This window comes from Perca fluviatilis, chromosome 3, assembly GCF_010015445.1.
Source record: "Perca fluviatilis chromosome 3, GENO_Pfluv_1.0, whole genome shotgun sequence".
NCBI lineage: Eukaryota > Metazoa > Chordata > Actinopteri > Perciformes > Percidae > Perca > Perca fluviatilis.
In genome coordinates this window covers 17,126,370-17,146,847 of record NC_053114.1, presented here as the reverse complement: position 1 = coordinate 17,146,847, position 20,478 = coordinate 17,126,370, and the positions used below count along the sequence as shown (strand labels likewise).

The following is a 20,478-nucleotide window of genomic DNA, read 5'->3' as shown; positions in this document are numbered from 1 at the left end:
CAACTAGAAGTAAAGATTTACGGCTAAAAAAAATGTGGTGGGTCATCGGAACGTCTCATTTTCTCACTTGTAGTTTGAACTGGTTTAATTGGTTTTGTGGTGTATTGGTGTGTTTTGTTAACCTCCTACAAATCCTCAAATAAACCAGGCAGAACATCATAAGTAAATCTAGTTATTCAGATCAACTGTGTATTAGTGCAAATTGGTGCAGACATTCATGCCCCACTCAGGATAATCTAGCACCACCATCAGGTACAAATGTTTTATTTGGACAATGGTTTATGAGCAAATGCCTGCAAAACTGACATTTTCACCAGCCTCGGCCGTATGTCGTGTTTAGTGCTAATTGGCAAATGTTAGCATGCTTACACTGTAAACTAAGTTAGTGGACATGGAAATATCAGCATATTAGCAGGCTGAGGTCAGAATTTGGCTCAAAGCACCACTATACCTAAGTATGGCCTCACAGAGCATGGCTGTGTTAACTCTTAGTCATATCTTGTCAAACAGGTAATTTTTGTATTGCGTCTTATTACGATCTCATATTGTGAACACAGATGACAGTGCTGTGCTAACACACTAAATGTACATAGTACACAGTGTTTCCTTTAGGATTTTTTTTTTTTTTTTAGCAGTAGGGGCAGGTCTGTACGAACAACAACAAAAATTGCTATTTCTACACCACCAAGGCTCAAAATAGCACCACACCTCCACGGCAGCGTGACGGTCCCTACATGTAAACCGAAGCATCGAGAACTTTGTAAGTGTACAGACGGTTCACTAAAAAGATAAGTCTACAAAGACTGCACCGCTCACGCACACAGGCGGGCGCCACCCCGGGAAAACGGCCACGACCAGCCGAACGCCGAATGCCGTGCTTGAGCCATGTTACTGGTTACTGGTTGCACGGCGTCCGTCGCTCGACCAGCTGCGGATTTGTAGTTTTACAGTAGTAGATGGTAAAAATCGATTTTAAAAATCATCACAAATAAATCACTATACATACTTTTTTTTTTTTTTTTTTTCTGCCCCCACTTTTTACTATGGAATTCCATCTTTGCTTATCCACTGACAGTGTTTCCTTTTATATACAAAACAACAATTGTGCTGCTGTGAAGGGAATTTTGTGCTAAAACAGTGGACATTTTTGCACAGAATGCACAAAGTGACTTCAGCAACCAATAACTGAACTTGTCCTTCAGGCATCTTGGGTTTCATCCCTGATTTTTAAAGTACTAATAGAAAAGGAAAACAAGTACTGTAAAAGGTCTGTACCTCTAATGTGTATCCACCTCGGCCTTCTAAAATTTCAAAGGTTTACATTTCATGACATAACGTCTCTTCACAGATGTCCCCTACGATCAAAACCAACCCCGTAATGATAATCTCCGTAACTGCAGTTTGACATTGGACACCACTATCCCTTGACATATTGGCATACAGCTTTATGTTTTGGTCTTGGCTTCAGCCCGTTATCCGATGACCGGTTAGATATTTGCTGCTGATGATTTCATCGGTGCGGACATTAGAACCCCATTAGTCTGGCCAGGGGCTGAGAGAGGCAGGAAACGGAGGTGTTGGAAAGAGTTACAGTCTGTAGACAGTGATGGAAAACCTGCACTGAAGATGACAACGGTCTCGGACACCCAGAATAATCTGTGTGGACAGGTAGACGCCTAAACTGGCTCATCCAGTGTCAGGTGATGTTTTGTCCTCAAGGTCACTGCGCTAAAGTAGAAACTCAATAATGTGTTTGTTTCACTTGCACGCAACTAGGCTTGAATATTGTTTTAGCTTCACAGCGTACTATGCTGTGTAATCAGGAGATAGCTGGACAACTGTTGGATGGATTACATTTGGTACACAAATTCAAGTCCTACTCAGGTTGAATTGTAAAAACTTGGTTATCCCTTAACTCTTCACCTGTCCGTGCTTTGGTTTAGGAACTTGCAAAATAAATGGCATTCCCATCAGCCTCAGCTCTACTTTTAGTTTGGTGCAAATTACAGTAAACTACAATGTTGCTTATTGTAAACATTATACTGTTCCTGCTTAACATCTGCACGTATGCAATTTAATTGTGACTATGTTAGCATGCAGATGTTAACATTAAGAGAAACCTTTTGCAGCGTGGTTTGTCTTTTGCACACTAAAATATAGAGCTGGGCAATCTGTCGATATTATATAGATATCGTGATATGAGACTAGATATCTTCTTAGATTTCGGATATCGTAATATCGTGATATGACCTAAGGGTTGTCTTTTCCTGGTTTTAAAGGCTGCATTACAATAAAGTGATGTACTTTTCTGAACTTACCAGACTGTTCTAGCTGTTCTGTTATTTGCCTTTTCCCCACTTAGACACTATGTCCACATTACTGATGATTATTTATCTAAAATTTAAGTGTGAAGATATTTTGTTGAAGCAACCCTAGAATATCGCCATCGAGGTGGGTGGGAGACATGCAGGAAAACAGTCACAGGTTGGATTCGAACCCCGGACCTTCCTGCGTCAAGGAATAAACCTCTGCATATGTGCGCCCGCTCTACCAACTGAGCCAAGCAGCCACCCTGAGCTCATTAAGTTAAAATAATTGTGACACACATCCATGCGTTTGAATTTGTTGTCATCATTCCAGCGAAATGAAGGTAAAGCCGGGAGATACATGGACATCATATTGACGTCATGATATGAAACTAGATCTCGTCATGTGTTCTCGTCATCATCTTACCGGGTCTTAAACGGCTGCAGTTAAGTGATTCAAGTTTAGATCATTTGACTGCTCTGATTAAAAAGAAAATAGACACCATATCCACAAAACTCACAAATAGTTTAGATCCCATATTTGTATGAAGACACCAATAATCAATAATCCCTTCTAACATCAAGTTATACTTTCTATCGTATTTGATTGTCAGTAAGTGAGGGACTACTGCAAGGGCCACTCTTGTTTGTCAACAGCCATGTTATTAACTAGAACATTAACAGATTCCCAAACAAATGCATACACACACCAGCACACCCATGTGAGATATTTACGTCACCAATGTCCAGTATGCTGTGTGACTAGGTGCCATTTTGGCGCCTTTGTCTCTATGCTAGAGTGAGCAGCTTTCGTAAGTTGACACCTACTTCTTGATATACGACATGTCATGCGGAGAAGGTCTTTTTGCATGTTTGTGGATATCGGTGCCGCTCTGTTAACGCCAGTCTGGCAGCGCATAGTAACACGAGGCCACAAGGAGCTGATGCAGTATGTAAATTAAACGGGTCCTTGGGTTACTGTTTCTGTACCCTTTTTTTTTTTTTTTTTTTTTTTCTGTGATGTTTTTCCTAATAATTTTTTTTTAAAGTTGTGCTTTTGCAATGTTAGTGGGTATTAGTGTAAGTGAGGAGGCAGTGTAGTTGTGTTTTTTTTTTTTTTGGTGGTGCTGCAGTCTCAGACAGCCAGTTGTAAAAAGGGCTGACATCTAACCTTGCTACCGTGCAGCTAGGATCAGGGGGCTTTGGAGCCACACCACCCTCTTTAGATACATGGGTTAACAGCAGCTCTTGGCCCAGTGAGTGTCCTGTGAGGGTCAGTGCCAAGACCACTTCAAATGTGCAAACCATAATCCCCCCCTCTGACATTAATATTTTCAGATGGAGGCAAGCAGGGGGTGGCAATGTAAGCAAGGTCTTTTTGGCTGGCCTTGTTTCATGCTGGCAGTGGCGATAGACACTAAAGCCATTACTCATGGTGCAGGCATGTCCAGAATGTATTCTTAGCCCCTGTCTTCCTATCAGTCACTACAGAAAGGTTGGAGGGTCAAAAAATAAAGAGGTAACCAGTCTACAGGGCTGTCTGCACCACCGCTGTTTACCAGGGAGGGGGTGATATTTTAAACCTGGGAGAGCTCACATATTTACCCCACTGAGCCTGCCTGACTTGCCATTTGGTGGGGTGAAGACTCTGGAGACCGCTGCTAGAGGAGAGGAGAGAAGAGGCAAAGAGAGAAGCTCTGTAGTTGCTGCTTGTTAAGCAAGTAGCTTGCAGATTTCACATATAGAAAACTGTCCAGAGAAGAAGGAGGAATCAGTATCAAAACAAAAGAAGACTGAGTTGAACAGAAGGTTTGAGGATAAAGGCGAGAATAGAGGGGGAGTCACTTGGGGGAGGCGAGAGGTAGCCAGGCTGAGCTGACTTTTTCCCCCAGAGGAGGAGTTGCAGTTGCCGGCCAGGGCAGGTCCCAGGGCTGGAAGGGCTGGCCCTACTGCTTCTCCACCTCCATTCCTTCCTCCTTCTCCTCCCTTTTAACTATCAACCAAACTGCTGTGCAGTGATGAACTTACAGGCAGAGCCCGTGAGCAACACAGGAATGCTTAGAAAATCCTGTCAAATAAACTTTTCTGCCTCAAGTGAGGGGAACTCCAGAGGTTGAGCCTTTCATACGAGGACCTCCAGTGCAGTATAGACTGTGGTCTTCTCAGCCATTCTTTTGTTGCACTCACTGGTTGAGTGCACTGAGAAACTGAGAGGATTTCTTTCTTTTTTTATACCCTTTTTTTTTCTCTCTCTCTCTCTCTCTCAATTTTTGTTTTTGTAAACCGGAACACTGGCAACCTTTTCAGTAGCACGTTGCAAGGACCAGCTGCACTCACCCAGGATGAGCCGCTGGCTGAAATGCACCTCTATGCACTTTGTAGGTATTTATTGGTAGTAAATTCAGTTTGTCACCGTAATCTATTTTGATGGTTACCGTTGCTGTTGTTCTTATGCTTTTGTCTACGAACTGAATTACCTGAAAGTGTGCTTTGACAAAGTGGTAATGCAGTGAAGGAATTCTTCTTGAGGCAAATTTGGACAATTGTCATCGGTGGATCAGTTTGGTGACTCATTAATTGCTTCAAGTAGATGTTCTCAGAGTGATATATGTGTATGGATGAATTCTTTTCTTATTTTTTAATGTCCGTGCATTGCTGCTGTGTACACAATTGAGTGTGTTTGAATCTCAGTTAAGCTTAACATTTTTGCTTGTGTTCTAGGTTTATTTTTAACCTCCAGTATAAAACACCCCACTTAACTGTGCTTTCCAGAAGCCTTAAAAGTACTCTGTTCCCATGCTTTGTAGCCATGGTGGTGGTGGTGGTGGTGTGGGGGGAGGGGGGTAGTGAATCTGCAGCACAGCACATTCTTGGCACATTCTTCATTAACTTAAATCTATTAGTGTACGACAAAAGGAAAAATTAGATTGTCAGTATGTCGGTTGTTTTTTGTGTCAGAAATGGACTTTGTGCTTCCTATGCACACGTGTCACTGTTGCATTTATTAGTCCACAAAAAGAACTGGAAACCCAATATATGGGTATTGTACTTTACCTTTAAACTAAGTAGGTATTTGGTAAAATATTTAACTATTTGGTTTGAGAAATCCTGTCAAACATACTGCATGTCTGATAGTTGGCTGTCATCATTGTCAGAACACAGACTGGAACAAGTATGATGATCGGCTGATGAAGGCCGTGGAACGGAGCGAGGTGGACAAGGTGGCTGCTGTTCTCAGCAAGAAGGGCATCATCCCCACCAAGCTCGACGTGGAAGGACGCTCAGCGTGAGTAAACACAGAGACACACACACACACACACACACGCACACATCCAGGTTCAGTATGTTGAGATATGTAGTTTTCTTGGTACTATATACCGTGCCTTTTTTTTAATCTTTCCAAATCTAAAAATGCTGAGCATCACAAATTCCAAACATTGTTGTGGTCTCCCCACCACGCCTTCCTGACCCTGTTTCCCAGATAAAGCATCTACAGATGGGAATTTCTTTTCAGTTACAGTAGGTCACCCTTACTTAAAAATAGTTTTACCTCTTGCCTCCCAGGCTGCCTTCATGACCCCTCAAAAAAAACAACACAACAGTCCTGCCCCGACCAAAATTCCCCATGGCTATGGTGACCCTGTTGCACATTTCAACCTTAAACCTTCACCCAGCTGCCCTGCATCTGAAAGGCATTGCGGTTGCATATGTGTCCATTTTTACATCTTAAAATGTCTCTTTCAGTGTCCATCTGACTGGAGGTCAGTGTCGGAGTTGGTATAAAGAATGTTTGCGGCCACTGATGGCTTGACCACATTGGCTAGAGGCTGTTTTTGTAGTCCCCACAGGAAATGACTCCCTGTAAATTCAGATCAGATCCACTGTGGTGCTCGCAACACTAAGTAATACATTTTGGCCCAGCTGCAGGCTATTATCAGGATCAGTTGACATCTTGAAGGACCATGTTTTGTATGGTCCTTCAGTGGGAACCTCAGGGTTTGGGTTGTTTTTGGCTGGATTTACATCCTTCACAAGGTTTCATTAGAAGAACAGAAAGATAAGTATAAATAATAAATGTAAGGTGTGTAGGGAGAAAAGTAGGTCAACCCAGTTGAAACTGATGTTGCATCTTGATCGTCCAACACCACAGATGTTTAAGGTATCTCATACAGAGCTTTTTTTTGGTCTTATTAAGGATTATAATAGCATAATGGAAAACAATGTTTAAAAAAGTTTGTCTTATTGCTAAATGTAACCAGATTCCACCAGCATTTTGGGAGGCCTGGCGCCCTCTGTTTAATCCTTGATATATGAAGAACTCCCTGGGGCCTGTTGCACAAAACCAAGATAAGGGATTAAGCCGGGATATTCCGGTTATCCTGGATGAATTTAGCTTTGACTTGGTTGCACAAAAGCAGGTTGAATTAAACCCAGCCAAGTAACCATGGCAATTTATTCTTTGCAGCTAGCCTGGTCCAGAGCAGGCTAACAGGCAGGCTAAGATTAATCCTGGAGTCTGATGTGTTAAATCAGCTGACGCTCTGATCCGAAATAAACGTGTTTAACAGTTATTCCGTTGTTTTCTGAATGTGTTCTGCTTCATTTTATTAACATGCATTACTTGTCACTATTGCTGTCACGAGTTTGATTTAAATCCTACTACTGCAGTTGTTGAGATGGTAATGGTAAAAAGTGGGACGATACGGAGGGAATGGGCTTTTCCTCAGGCAGGGGGATCCTCCCACACCGTGCAGCGGACTCTAAAAGCGGACTTTTAGCATCAATAACGACGACAATGGCACCTGATCAAACGTCCTTTTTTTTACCAAATGGGAGTGAGAATGTGTTGGAATGCCACAAAGCTTCTTAATCATTTTATTTTGGGGCTGTCACTTGTCATCTTGGGAGTGAGGGGGAAAAAAAAAACATGAATAATAATAGGCTACATTGTTTTACAGATATGCTTACAGCGTGTATTGAAGTCACTTCTTTTTCTAGTTTTTGTCCAGTCATGCTTGTTCTGTATGAACATTATTTGTAGAAAGATATTTAGAATTAGACATAGCTTATGGAGATTTGTGCATATGGTTGTAAAACATATTCTCGCATTATGAATAAGCTTTGAAATTAAGCCTAGTCCTTATAAATTTCCCAGGAACAAGAATTCCTTTTCCGCTCACTTTTAAGGCGTAGACTAAATAATAATACATTTTATTTATATAGTGCTTTACAGGCTACTCAAAGACACTTTACACTAAAACCAGCACATTTAGCACATAAAAACAGATACAGCAATAAAACCAACACATAAAACAAGCATATTAAAGCAATTTTTTTTAAATCCATACGTATTCAGTCGGTCCGCTATTGTCTGTCGGGCTTTTTTTCCGTTTGATAACAACAGCCGTATTTCCCTTTTTGCATATTATATGTTTCACCTCCTCGTAAATTTCCATTAGAAGCTGCTGCTCAGCGGGTGAAACATGTGCTGCACGCGTCTTTTCCATTTCTGCATCAGTAAATCTGTGATCCATACCGTGGTCTATTTAAGAAAGCCGTGAACGTGCACTTATCCCAGCTATCTACTCCTGGCTTGACATAGCTTCACCTACTTATCCTGGCTCGGCAAACGTGCAACCGATGAGCGGATCACACTAAGTCAAGCTGCGCTTTTTTCACTTATCCTGGATTTCTTTATTCTACTTTTGTGCAACAGGCCCCTGGTCTCTGGCCTGTGATTCAGGTTTATTTTGATAAAGGCTTTTTAAAGCCTAAAACTATGGAGCCACAGATCCCAGAAGCAAAGGTGCTGAGTATTTTCAGCAGGGTGTAAAATTCTCTCGTGGCACCATTGCACAGACCAATGATTCTATACATTCGTGCATGTGAATAATCTTTCATTAAATTATGCACACAACCTGATAAATGCCTGGTCTCATAATAAGGTGCGAGAAGTTTTCCGAATTGATTGACTGTAGAGATTGTTACACAGAAAAGCAGGCATCATTTAGTTTCCATCTGCAGGGTGGACAGACCACTACTAGTTAACTAGAACATCAGAACATGGAACATTTATGGAAAGAGGTCACGCGTTTGCCAAGTATACCGAAAACAAAAGTGAACCACAAATGCAACTCAGCAAGACTGCTTATAGTTCAGTGGGCCACACACAGACCAACACGTGTCTGTGGCTTTCTGGCCTCTGCAAAAGCCAACAAAGGAATGTCGAATGGCGATGCCTTCTAATCATAGACCTCTGTGGGGAAACTAATTACAAACTGTTACCCTCAATATATAATTTGGTGTGCCTTGGATTAGCCTTACTGTGTTCAGCTAATTAATTCAGCTCTAACTGTTCTATCGCGGCTTCCAGCTGAGTAAACAGTTTACATCTCTGCCATGGCATTACGCTGGATCCCAGTGAGGTAAGCCCACCCATCACACCTGCTTGTTCTGTGCAGCGGTGATAGCTAGCTGCCGAGGGCTTAGCAGCAAAACAAGTCCACATGACAGCACATCACTCAAGACAGCCGCTCACATGGCCCTGCAGCATGAAACTGGCACTGGGTAAAGATACTGCTGCATGCCCATTGTTTGTCAGGATTAGTGGTAACAAATTTTGTGCTCAAGTGTCTTTTTTTTAATTTTATTTTTTTATAATAATAGCAAGCTGTGAGTTTCACAGTTGGATCTGCATGATGCGGACCCTAATCTTATGACGGATTGAGAACAGAATTTCAAGTCAACTACACCATTTAAATGCCTTCACATGCTGTGTTGTAGAAAAACATCAAAAAATTAAAGATCAGCAAACATGGACATCATTAAAAGGATTATGGGGATTAATATGTTTTTTATTTAAAGCTGCATTGATAGATTTATGGCCACTGGGAGGCAGAAGAGCTTCAAAACAAGATGATAGATGCAATACTTCAATACTCAACAATCCTGTTTCTGTCAACCTGATGATCGAATATTCACTCTCTCGTATTAGCTGGGGTTTGTTTTCCACCAACTCGTGAGAATCATGAGCGTCTTTAGCCCGTTAAATGTTTGGCTTTCTTCACCAACTAGTTGCTGACTTTTTTTTTTCTGCTGTTTGGTCCTGACATAACATAGAGTGGGTTAGTCAAATTCTTATTGCCAGAAAAAAGTACTGCAGAATTGGGTACTAAGTCAGTATGGGTTCATCATGAGTGACCACTTCTATAATGCACATACATGCCCATGTGAATGTACCAGAGGACTTGCAGACTTCTCAAAACAATGTGCAGCGATGATTGGGCAGGTGTGACAGAAATAATTTAGTAGTATTTGAAGCTGCAGAGGCCACTGTTGTGCCTTTAGAGACACACATCATGCACTGTATATGGTTTAGCTACCAGCATATACTCTCTGGTTTACTCTTCCCTGTCCGCTCTCTAAAAATAGCAACCATATCCTGTAAACTGTCAACCTGAAAATCGCCCAAGGAGCAGGTGTGAAGATGAAATGACATGTGCTCTCTCAAAGCCAGACCATTAGTCTCTGTCCCAAAACTGATCTCTAACCATTTTACTGAGGTCTCCAGGCAGGTGAGCAGTATATATCCACAGAGACCATGATTTGTGTTTGGTCTGTGTCAGACGTTTAACTGTTTTGTTGGTTTGGCAATTTATGTTAGCGGTCTAAGCTGTGCCGACCAAAGTCAACTATTTTATGCAGGACTATTTCAGTGGGTTTAAGTCCCCCTAAATCTTTGATTTCTTGCATATAGTTACAATGTAGTTGCAAATACATGATTTTTTTTTTGTGTAAAACATCTTGGTAGCTGTTTGCGCCACTCACTGTCACAAGACTCATTCTTTATTCTTCACGAAGTTGAGAAGTAATCCACTACCCCCAATTCAAGTTTGTAATAACCGATTTCTCTGTTCCGAGACATTCATCAGTTACCTTCACTTATATCTCCCTAACTGGATAGCTCTGGTCTGCTTCCTGTCTGCTGCTTGCCCCCGAGAGGTCAGGACCCTCCACTGCTCCCCAGAGAACCAGCATCTCCTGGCCATCAACACGGCTTTTAATACCCGCGGCAGTGTTGAGGTGACAGCCTAGCTGTCTCCTTGGCAGATACCTCGGGCTTAGTGTATAAACAGGTTCATGTGGCTTGATGGGTGACAGACTAAGATTGGTTTACACACAAGTGCTTTCGAGACCTTCATGGCTGTTGGTGGCAGTGCTGCGGTGGGTTTAATCAGAGAACGGGAACAGGAATGTTTCCAGTCGAAATTGGCAAACACGTGCAGTGGGAAACTTAATTGAGTAGGTAATTAACTAGGGAATACGCCAACTTTGTGGCAATTAAACACACGTTGGTGTTGACATCACATTTCAAGGTTCATTTAGTAGCTGGTCTGGGGCTTTCAATTTAATTACATGACCCTCATTACGAGTTTGACAGTTGGCATGGAAATTCAATTTTCTTTTTTTTTTTTTTTTTCTCAACATTTTAGGGAGTTCTTGTCCCTGTGGGCTTAACAGTTGAGTTTCAAGGTCTCACAACTGTTGTTTCCAAGTTCAAGAATGACCTTTAGAAACTCATGAATAAAAATATATTCTGGTTAGTGAAGTGGCTGATAACTCGTATCGTTTGTTACCATGCAGGCCTTTCAGTTTTATCACATTATGCAAACAAGACAGTGGACATATAGGCAAAACTTTCATAAATGTTGTCATTGTGTAACAGTAAGATTATTCTTAAACTTGACCTCTTATCAACATAATATTCCTTCAATTTTAAAGTGCTAAGGGTAGTGACTTCATAGCCAAAAAAAAAAGAGTAGGGGACACAGAAAGCAGATAATGACTTCCTTTTCTGGCAGGTTGCCTCTAATATTTTTAAATTATCATTTGATAGTGCTCACGTATACAACAGTGAAGCTGATACAGTACAAAAACTCTGTGGAGCTCTTGGTTCCCTTGGAGTCATTACAGACTCTGAGGTTTCTTGTTATTTGCTTCAAGAATGCTGATCTTGCTGATAGCATGGAGCCAGGCGTCCACTGGCAGTCCCTCTCTTGTCCTTAAGTTTCACCCTCACCCCCCCCCCCTTCCCTTTACACTCTATCACTTTTTCACTGGCCCTTCTCTACACCATGGTGCCTACTCTTGGCATCTCCCTCCGTCTGTTTTCCTTTTTTAATTTTTCTTCTTGTTTTCCAGGTTTCATTTGGCTGCAACGCGAGGACACCTTGACTGTCTTAATCTCATCCTGGGACACAGTGTTGATGTCACTGCGAGTGATGCCACTGGTGAGTACAGGTTGGATGAAAGCAGTACACTGGAGTGGACTGCTGCAGTTACATACTTTTGAGGTTTGAAAATCTTGTCCACCCCCCATTATATCAATGAGGGTAGACAGGGTTGATAACACCTCGCAGTATAACACAATACAGTTGAAAAACGCCAAGAACATTTGGTACACTTGGTAAACAAACCGAGAAGCATCGTTTTTTTATTTAGATGTGGACCATCTACAAAGTCCTTGGCAAGAGTTTGTGTGTTGCTTTTGCTATCCACACCGCACCTTGCACTCGGTGGGATGCCATTTTCACATTACAAATTAAAGCAGGTTAAGGTACTCGTGCAAGACCACGTTTCCTACTTTGAGGAAGGAGATGAGGATGGAGTAGGCAGAAATTGGTCCTATTAGTGGTCTGTGTAATCGATAACTAGAAGCGGAGTGCTGCTCAGCATTGCCATCAGAAATTGAGATGTGAAATTAGGCTCTATAATGAGCAAGAGACATACTTTCAGAAGCAATTTAGACAAAAGGTTCAGGCAGCGAGGCAAAGTTGGAAGCAACATTTTACACTTACTCTTGTAACAATAAGCAGCAGTTCTAATTTGAGTTTACATTTTTTTATTTTCACCTGAATATGTTTGAATCTCATCCATTTCAGGATGCAAATATTGTAGGTTTGCTTTAATGATTTAATGACTAACTGACCAATGATATATTGGTAAGAAATCTATCAATAAAAATGAAGCTATTCAACCTCAACAGTCAGCCAGCGAAGAAAAGATTAAGAAGTAGCTTCAGAAGTCGATATTTACTATTTATAAAAGCAAATGTAGTTTAAACAAATTAAAAGAATCAATACCAAAGTAGAATTCTTACCATCAGATAAGATAATGGAAATGTATCAGCATGGAAGGGTTCCCCAAAAAACTCAATTGGACATATATGGACATACTTGTCGCTGTGACATAGACTGTGAAGGGAATTTGTCAATCGATATTTGGAGAAAATTAGCAGAACAATCAACTGAGTGATGTATTCTGGCTGCTTGACACAGAATAATATTTGAGTTTAATGGCATTGTCTTGATGAAGTGATACAAGCGGAGTCATATGTACAGCAGTTATTTTTGCTTTTGCAGTTTGCCACAGTGCGTCTATTGACCTACAAGTAGCATCTTACAGGGACTCGTTGAGTGATATTTGCAAATTGCATTTGGCTCTAAAAATACATACAATGCAAAGCCTTGATTGGGAATGGACTTCATTTTCTGATTGCTGCATTTATCGCTTTCAGGTAAAAGTGCTCTTCACCTGGCTTCAAGAAATGGACATTCTCTGTGTGTGCAGAAACTCTTGCAGGTAAAGTGCAGTTGTCCTCCCTGTGATACTCAAACACGGTTTGTGCCGATATTTACTCCTGTGAGAAAGCATGCCAAACTACAAGATTATATCTCATATTTTAGGGTTGTTTGAGGGTTTTTTTTTTGTTCAGTGTTTTTGCCCTTCGTGTTGGTGTGTTGTGTATCTGCACACTTGTATCTATGTTCCACAGAGCAGCTTCCCAGTCACTGGCCAGTCAGAGCAGTTCCCCTCTCAGCTCCTTTAAATAATTATTGCCAAACAGCTCTGGCAGCCGAGCCCACAGTAGGCCCTGTTGAGTCACCGTGCCCCACTGGGGGATTTATGTGTTTACAATCAGGGGGCTATCTCTGCAATATTGTGCGCGTTGTAGCTCTTCCCCCTGCCCCCACCTCTTTCATGGCAGTGATCTAACGGAGGGTGCGGCTGTTGGCAGGGGGGTTGTCAGTGGTGTTGACAAGCATACCCTCCTGCAAACCTGCCGCCCGTTCTTGGTGCCGTCATCACACCAGACATAGCAGCTGGACACCAACACCCACCACCTCCACCACCTCCACTATCTCCCTCCGTCAGCCCAAACCCTCAAGGTATAGGATACCCCCCCCCCCCCCCATGCTCCACCGTCGGCTCCCATTGCCGTTCTACTCACCCCCTCCCCCTCTTCGCTTTGTCATTTGAGCTTGCTGCTAATTTTTGGCCCTTGTTGCTGGAGAGAGTTGGGTTTTTATAGTGGGGGGGCCAGAGAGCTCGCTGGCAAGCTTACCCAGCAACATCAGGCCCCTGTTAGCATTGAGTCCTCAAGGCTTTCATAGCAGGCCCTCATCACCACAGTGGTACACTCCAACCAGCTGACTTACTGGGTAGAGATGTCACACGCATATCAGCACAGCGCCACTTGGCCTAATTTGACCCGCCTGCTGTTGCCCCTCAGGTTCCACTGCCAACCAGTGGACACACATTTTTTTCTACACACAACTACAATATTGTAACATAATCAAACCATTACTTAAAAGAATTACTTTCACTCAGGTGTAGATTTGACCAGTGGTCTTTCCTCTGTTGGAGTAATTGACCAAATGTAGCATCTTTGTAAACTAACCAATCTGCTTCCCGTCAACAACTTGATTGAGTTGTTAATTCAGATTCAGATTTCTATTTAGCTTTTGAAGCCACTTAGTGACATTATGCCATGATACTTTACTATGTAAGAATCATTCCATGTTTTTTTTTTTTTTTAATAGGATTTTCCGAGTGGGGCTCTTAGATATGTATTCAATGTTGTACTTGATTATTTTACAGATATACTAATAGATATACTCGACAGGGATCCAGAAATATTTCAGCACTAGTGAGATCATTTGCTTCACTTGCTTCTGTTGTTCCAACTTGTGTTTGTGTTCATTTACAGCACAACAGTCCAGTTGGAAATGTGGACCTACAAGGACGAACAGCTCTACATGATGCCGGTAAGACTGCTCTTCTATTCTATTATATTATACAGAAGTACTGGCTGTACTCTAGTACTGTAGGGCTTCTCGATTATGGAAAAAAATCATATCACGATTATTTAACACGATTACTCATTGACTTTTGGAAAGATGTTGCAATTATTGAATTAAAAAAACGTAAAAACACTGAACTGTTAAATTTCACTTAATACTTTTTTTTTTCTCATTCAGAACACAAGACAAAATAGGAATTTACTTGCAAAACGTAATGTGCAAAATAATCTCGATTATTCTGTTTTTGTGATCATTAGGAGCCAAAATCGTAATCACGATTAAAACAATTGATTAGTTGCACAGCCCTAAGTATAGTTCTTAGTCTAAAGCTGACTCTATTCTACTGTAACTGTAAGGAATAGAAACAAATTTTCTTAAATTACTTGAAATATTACTTACTCATTGCTTTGTTTTATCTTACCTGTTCAGACACACTGAAGCCTCTGTGGCCTCTGTAATTATATTTATGTAATGTCTAGTTACTTGATTAATTTCAACTTTCTGATTGATAAACTACATGTGATAACTGTAACTGTACTCTACTCCAATACTGACTGTACTCTGCTCTAGTACTTTAGTATAGTGCTTTAACTATATTTTTATTGCATCAACAGAGATTCCACAATACACAAAATATTGCAATGCAATAATGAAAACCTGGCATCTGTCTTGATTTTAAAGAGAATATTTCTTTAGCTTTTCAGCATTTAAACCAGGTCCGCTCAGTGATAAATGGGATGGGTCGTTTGTGCTTTTTTACTTCCAGTCATGGCCGGCTGCTCCTCCAGCGTGAAACTTCTCTGTGACAGCGGAGCTTCTGTGAATACCACTGATTTCGTGAGAATTTTATTTTTTTCACTTCATTTCACACGTGTTGTAATGGTCTTTTCATTTTCCATGTGTTCAGTTGTCATTGTAGAAAAGCATTTGAATCTCCTTGCTCCTTAAAGTCGTTCATGTCGTATAAGGTCAGTTAGAGCAGCTGACCTGATGACAGCAAGAGTCCCAGGTTAAGAGGTCCCGGAGGTTTGGCCTGCTAAGTAGCCTGCCTACAATTTTAAGCGAGAACAAAAATATATAGTTTTTATACCAACTTTTGTATACATTATATATTCTAGTGTATTATCATAATTTGTTTAACATGTGCAAATATATATATTTTTTATACCTCAACCTCAAACCAGATAAAGACTTGCACACCCCATCTGATCTTTGCCGCCCCCCTAAGGGGTCCCCGGACCCCAGGTTGGGAACCACTGCACTAAATCTTAGTTTAGGGCCTTTGTTTGCTTTGAGGTGAGATACAAATAGATTTTTCCAATTTTTTGTGGATGGATGTACAATGTCTTTGTTTTGTTCATCTCCAGGATGGCAAGACACCTCTGGTGCTGGCAACCCAGATGTGTCATCCACGTATCTGTGAGCTGCTGCTGGAGCGAGGGGCGGACATCACCATCCGGGACAAACAAAACAAGTAAGAGACATCTGGCCTCGTTGTGTTTTACCTTTTTGGTAGGCTTGGCAAATCTCCATTTTAATAATTGGAAGTCTGTGTTGCTTACAAAAGGCAGCTTTTGACAGATGGCAGAGGTTGATGACTTAAACAAGTTGCTATTTGTATTTCTATAGATTTAAGATTCCTTTTATTTATCATTTTTATGCACCACATAAAAACAAAATTGTGTTTCACACATCCACAAGTCAATAAATAAGTAGGACAGAAAACTTTCAAATTCTAATCCCCGTCTTTCTTACATTAACATCAAGTCACAGAGAAAACCGGACGTTCTGTGCTAGCTAAGGACATTTATCAGAAAAGAAGTATTCCTGAAAGGGCATTGACCTTATGCACCTTGCAAAGAGGACTATAGAAACATTTTAACAAAGCTTAGCTGCACAAGCAGGTGATGAATATCAGTAAAGGTAGAAATTGGGAGAAAAAAAAAATCATTTGCAGTACAGTTGCCTGACTTACATGGCATACTGGAATCCTGGAAACTGTTAATATGATTTTAGAAATACATGTTTTGCCTGACTCATTTACTATGGTTTCTCAGCAGCATTTATAACACAAAGCAAAGACCGTCCTTATACATTTAATAAAAAAAGAACTAGATTTGACAAGAGGAAGAGTTCAAGGGTAAAGGTGACAAGAACAAGACAACTCAGCTCAGCTTCCACAGCCCTGAATGTTTCAGCAGCAGTTGAACACAATGCACAGTAAATTGTTGTTTTTGCCACGATTTTTAATTTGACAGCCTCATTTTCAGTGACACAATTGTTTCATAGCTAGTATGTGCGCGTTCTCGCTCGTAAACTGTGCTTGTCGCCCCCTTCAGGACGCCGCTGATTCTGGGCTGCGAGTACGGCTGTAAGGATGCAGTGGAGGTGTTGCTGAGGAGCGGCGCCGACATGAAGGCAGTTGACAGCTTGGGTCACGATGCATTTCACTACGCCCGCCTCAGCAAGAACCTGGACCTTGTTGCGTTGGTCAAAAGTTACCTCGACCGAGCCACCAGAGGTCAGATGGCAAAAACCGAGTGAAAATAAAAGAATCTTGTAGCAGCTTGTTTGAAATAAATACACGAAGAGCATGATTAGCATGATCGTTGATAGCAACAATCGCCCATCAGACCATGAAGGAGATTTTGATGAAGAGTAACAAGCTTGCTTTGTTCAAGCTGCATGACATTATTTTAAGTATTAATTATGTGACTGTCAAATGCAACCGCAAAGTGTGGCACATTTTGGCTACACTTTGAAAAATATGTCAAAACCATAATACGTGCAGGGCAAAGACAGCCGATACCCTGATGCTGTTTGTTAACATATATTTTTACCCCGTTTTAGATCTGCTATAGAACCTCGAATTATTGTCATTGCAGAACGTAAATATTCTGTATGATTTTTATTTTCTAATCTTTATACCAGTAAGTGTTTTTCAACACTTCTCACAGTATCTTTAGCCATAGAATTGACTTTCACAGTTATTTCCTGAATCCATATTTCTCTGATCTATTTGTTGTGCTTCTTGTGTGCATTTCTTTCGTGGAACATGTTTTAAAGAAACCGTGTACTGTGAACATACCTGTTTTTGGCAAATCTTGATAACATATGGGAAGAAGTCTGAACGTGCTGTTTTCTCATGTTGTTCCAGATAAGGAGGCTGCAAAGATGGAACAGTGGAAGCGACAGGTAATCCTGCAGCATTTACTCTGCTGGCTCACATCATCTATTAAACCCCACCTATAGCGAGGAGCAGCTGTTGTTCTCCAAACTGCTTTACATTTTTCAGAGGACCTTCATGTGTTCATGTGGCATGATGGTAATAACGATGAACTGAAATTTGGCGGAGCCATTTTGTTTCCACAGTCCCTTTTTTGTTAAAAGATGACAAAGGTCAAGGGTGCTTGCATCCCAAAGCCATTGTTGACATTAATAACTCTGTATCCTTCCTGTCCAGCATGCGAATGCTAAGACACTTTGAAGTCTCCCGATTCTGCATTTTCTTCCAGTTGTTCCACATTTCAAATCATTTTCTTTGACTCGGGACAGCCTTTTCTATGTTATCTGAACTAGAGTGCGGATCGGGCCGCGTCCGACAGATCAGTAACCGAGCCCAGCCTGAGCCCGACACAGTTAAAATCTCAATCTAAAATAGTTTTTTCTCATACTAATGACACATGTACGTTTTGTAGGAAGGCATTCAGAAATGTCAACAGATGAGCGCATCAGCGCACACGGGGCAACAAGTTCACGTTAACACAGGCGCGCGCACCTAACAAGCTTTTTTAAATTTAAAATGTTGAATGCCTTATCGCGCTGATGTGACCGAGCCCGACCCGAACATCATTTCTAAATATCTGTCCAAACCCGGCCCGGCCCGGCTTGGTTCGGGTATCCATCCTCTAATCTGAACCTATAAGGTACTCACTGCCGCTGACATGTACATGACTGCCATCTAGTGACTGTAAGTGAGTGTTGTTCCATACGCTTTCATAGCCTGTGGTAATGTTATAGCTTCAAAACCTGGTTGTAAAAAAGATCCTGTCTCATTCTCAGCATTCAGTGGAGAGAGCGGAGGCAGCTGAGGTTAACAAAAGGGATCAGATCATACACGTAAGTGCTGTTTAACTTCAGCCTCCCTATTCCTCGCAAACACACGAGCCGTTTACGTGCGAGTGTTGCGAATGCTGCAATTCACTATCAAAATCAGTGATGAAGACATCCATAGCCATAAAGTACTGATTATTACTTCTTTTTTTAGCATTTAGTAATTGTATTTTGGTTGTAAGCTTTATGGTTTTATTTGTGGGCGTTTGTTTCAGGACTTGGAGAGGCAGAACGAGACCATGCAGGAAAATCTCAGGAAGTACCACCAGGATCAGAGAGCCCTGTTAGATCAGGTCAACATGCTACAGCAACAGCTCACACAGGTAAACCATCCAGCAACACAACAAGAGCCACTTAGCTCGAAAATACAGTGCAGTAGAGTAAAACCCTCCAGGCACGCTTGTCCTTTACCACTGGCTTTTTTTTTTTTTTTTTCTGTGGGTAAGTAGATGTGAGGGTCCCAAACTAGAGGTCTGGGTGCCACATATAAGCAAACATACATAATAAAAGCTGAGTTGAGTCAAGCTCTCTTGGCTTAATGTCATCCTTTTAATATCAGGGATTGTGTAAAAATGTTCTAATCACAGAGGAGTCTGAGCAGGCTTTTAATGCTGAATGCTAATGTAAATTATTCATGATCAAAGGAATTTTAGTGGCGTATTGTCAGTTGTTAATTACACAATTGACTGTATACACTTACACTGTTTATATGACATAGCCATATTTATTCTGCTCTTATAACACTGCAATATATTCTTGTCCTGCCTGTGCACCACCTGTCTATACTTGAATATCACATTGCACTTTTTTGCTTTTTTTGCACTTCTGGTTGGACGCAAACTGCATTTCGTTGTCTTTGTACTTGTACTCTGCACAATGACAATAAAGTTGAATCTAATCTTATATATAAAATCTGTTTTATTCATCTGCAGGAAAAGATCGCTGTGGAAGACACTCAGAAAGAGGTATGAAAGCACAATTATTTATTGAACATTGTGGGCCTTTTTTCACAATTATCTCAATTGTTTTACTGGTTACATTTGTTTGAAAGAACCTTACACTGGATGCACGTTATAATCAACATAACATTTAATATACTGTAGTAGCAGTCATGAGTGCAATGGGGAGACAGTGTCAAATTACTTTATGACCTCTGAAACCTTAAAATAAGAGCAAATGGAAAATCTGGAGGATGTTGCTGGTGCTGTATCAACACAGAACTGTACATGTGGAAGGGAAAAGGAAGGTAGCACAATCTGAAATGCCACTCGATTGTTACTTAATAGCACTAAATAACACCCTGCCCAGGCCACACATTCAGGATGTAAGGTCAAGTGATCTGCCAATTCACCATTTTGTAGTTTCCTTAAACAAATCTAAAAAGAAATGTTGGTTCCATTGTTTTAGTTGGAAAGTAAGGAAAGAGAGACTAACAAAAACGAACAAAAATCTATGAATCTCAAATGTCATCGTGCATGTACACACGTTGAGATGTATGCTCTTGTATGTATCATGAATGAGACCCATTCTGTTGAAAGTTGCTACTTGTTGAAGGATGATGTGTACAGAGAGATCTGGAAGTCAGATTTTACTACCAAGAACTCCCCTCTTCATAATTTATCAAAAATGAAAACAAATTCACTTGTTGCTAATCGGCACTAAATGAATGAAGTCCAAAAAGTAACAAGTAAAGTCAATTTTGCTCCAATCGCCTTCACTAAGCTACTTTGATACTGTTTTTTTTCTTTTACATGAAGTACCTCCAGAAGTGACAAAATTATAGCACAGGGTGTGGCCGGGTTGGGTCACTGGGTAGAGCAGGCGCACATATACTGAGGTTTATGCCTCGACGCAGAGGTCCAGGGTTCGAGTCCGACCTGTGCCGATTTCCTATGTCTTCCCCCTCCCTCTCTCCC

The 20,478-nt window shown here is 41.1% G+C and overlaps 1 protein-coding gene across 3 annotated transcripts in view; it reads left to right on the top strand.

Annotated features, from left to right (window-relative positions):
* Positions 1-20,478, top strand: part of uacab (uveal autoantigen with coiled-coil domains and ankyrin repeats b) — a 64,997-nt gene that overhangs the window by 25,622 nt on the left and 18,897 nt on the right. For all 3 annotated transcript variants that reach the window (XM_039795343.1, XM_039795344.1, XM_039795342.1), the window contains exons 2-12: positions 5,462-5,592; positions 11,508-11,596; positions 12,883-12,947; positions 14,356-14,413; positions 15,216-15,286; positions 15,817-15,923; positions 16,789-16,970; positions 17,607-17,644; positions 18,512-18,568; positions 18,778-18,885; positions 19,495-19,527. In XM_039795343.1, the coding sequence (XP_039651277.1) occupies positions 5,462-5,592; positions 11,508-11,596; positions 12,883-12,947; positions 14,356-14,413; positions 15,216-15,286; positions 15,817-15,923; positions 16,789-16,970; positions 17,607-17,644; positions 18,512-18,568; positions 18,778-18,885; positions 19,495-19,527 (939 nt within the window). The remainder of the gene's footprint in view (positions 1-5,461; positions 5,593-11,507; positions 11,597-12,882; positions 12,948-14,355; positions 14,414-15,215; positions 15,287-15,816; positions 15,924-16,788; positions 16,971-17,606; positions 17,645-18,511; positions 18,569-18,777; positions 18,886-19,494; positions 19,528-20,478) is intronic.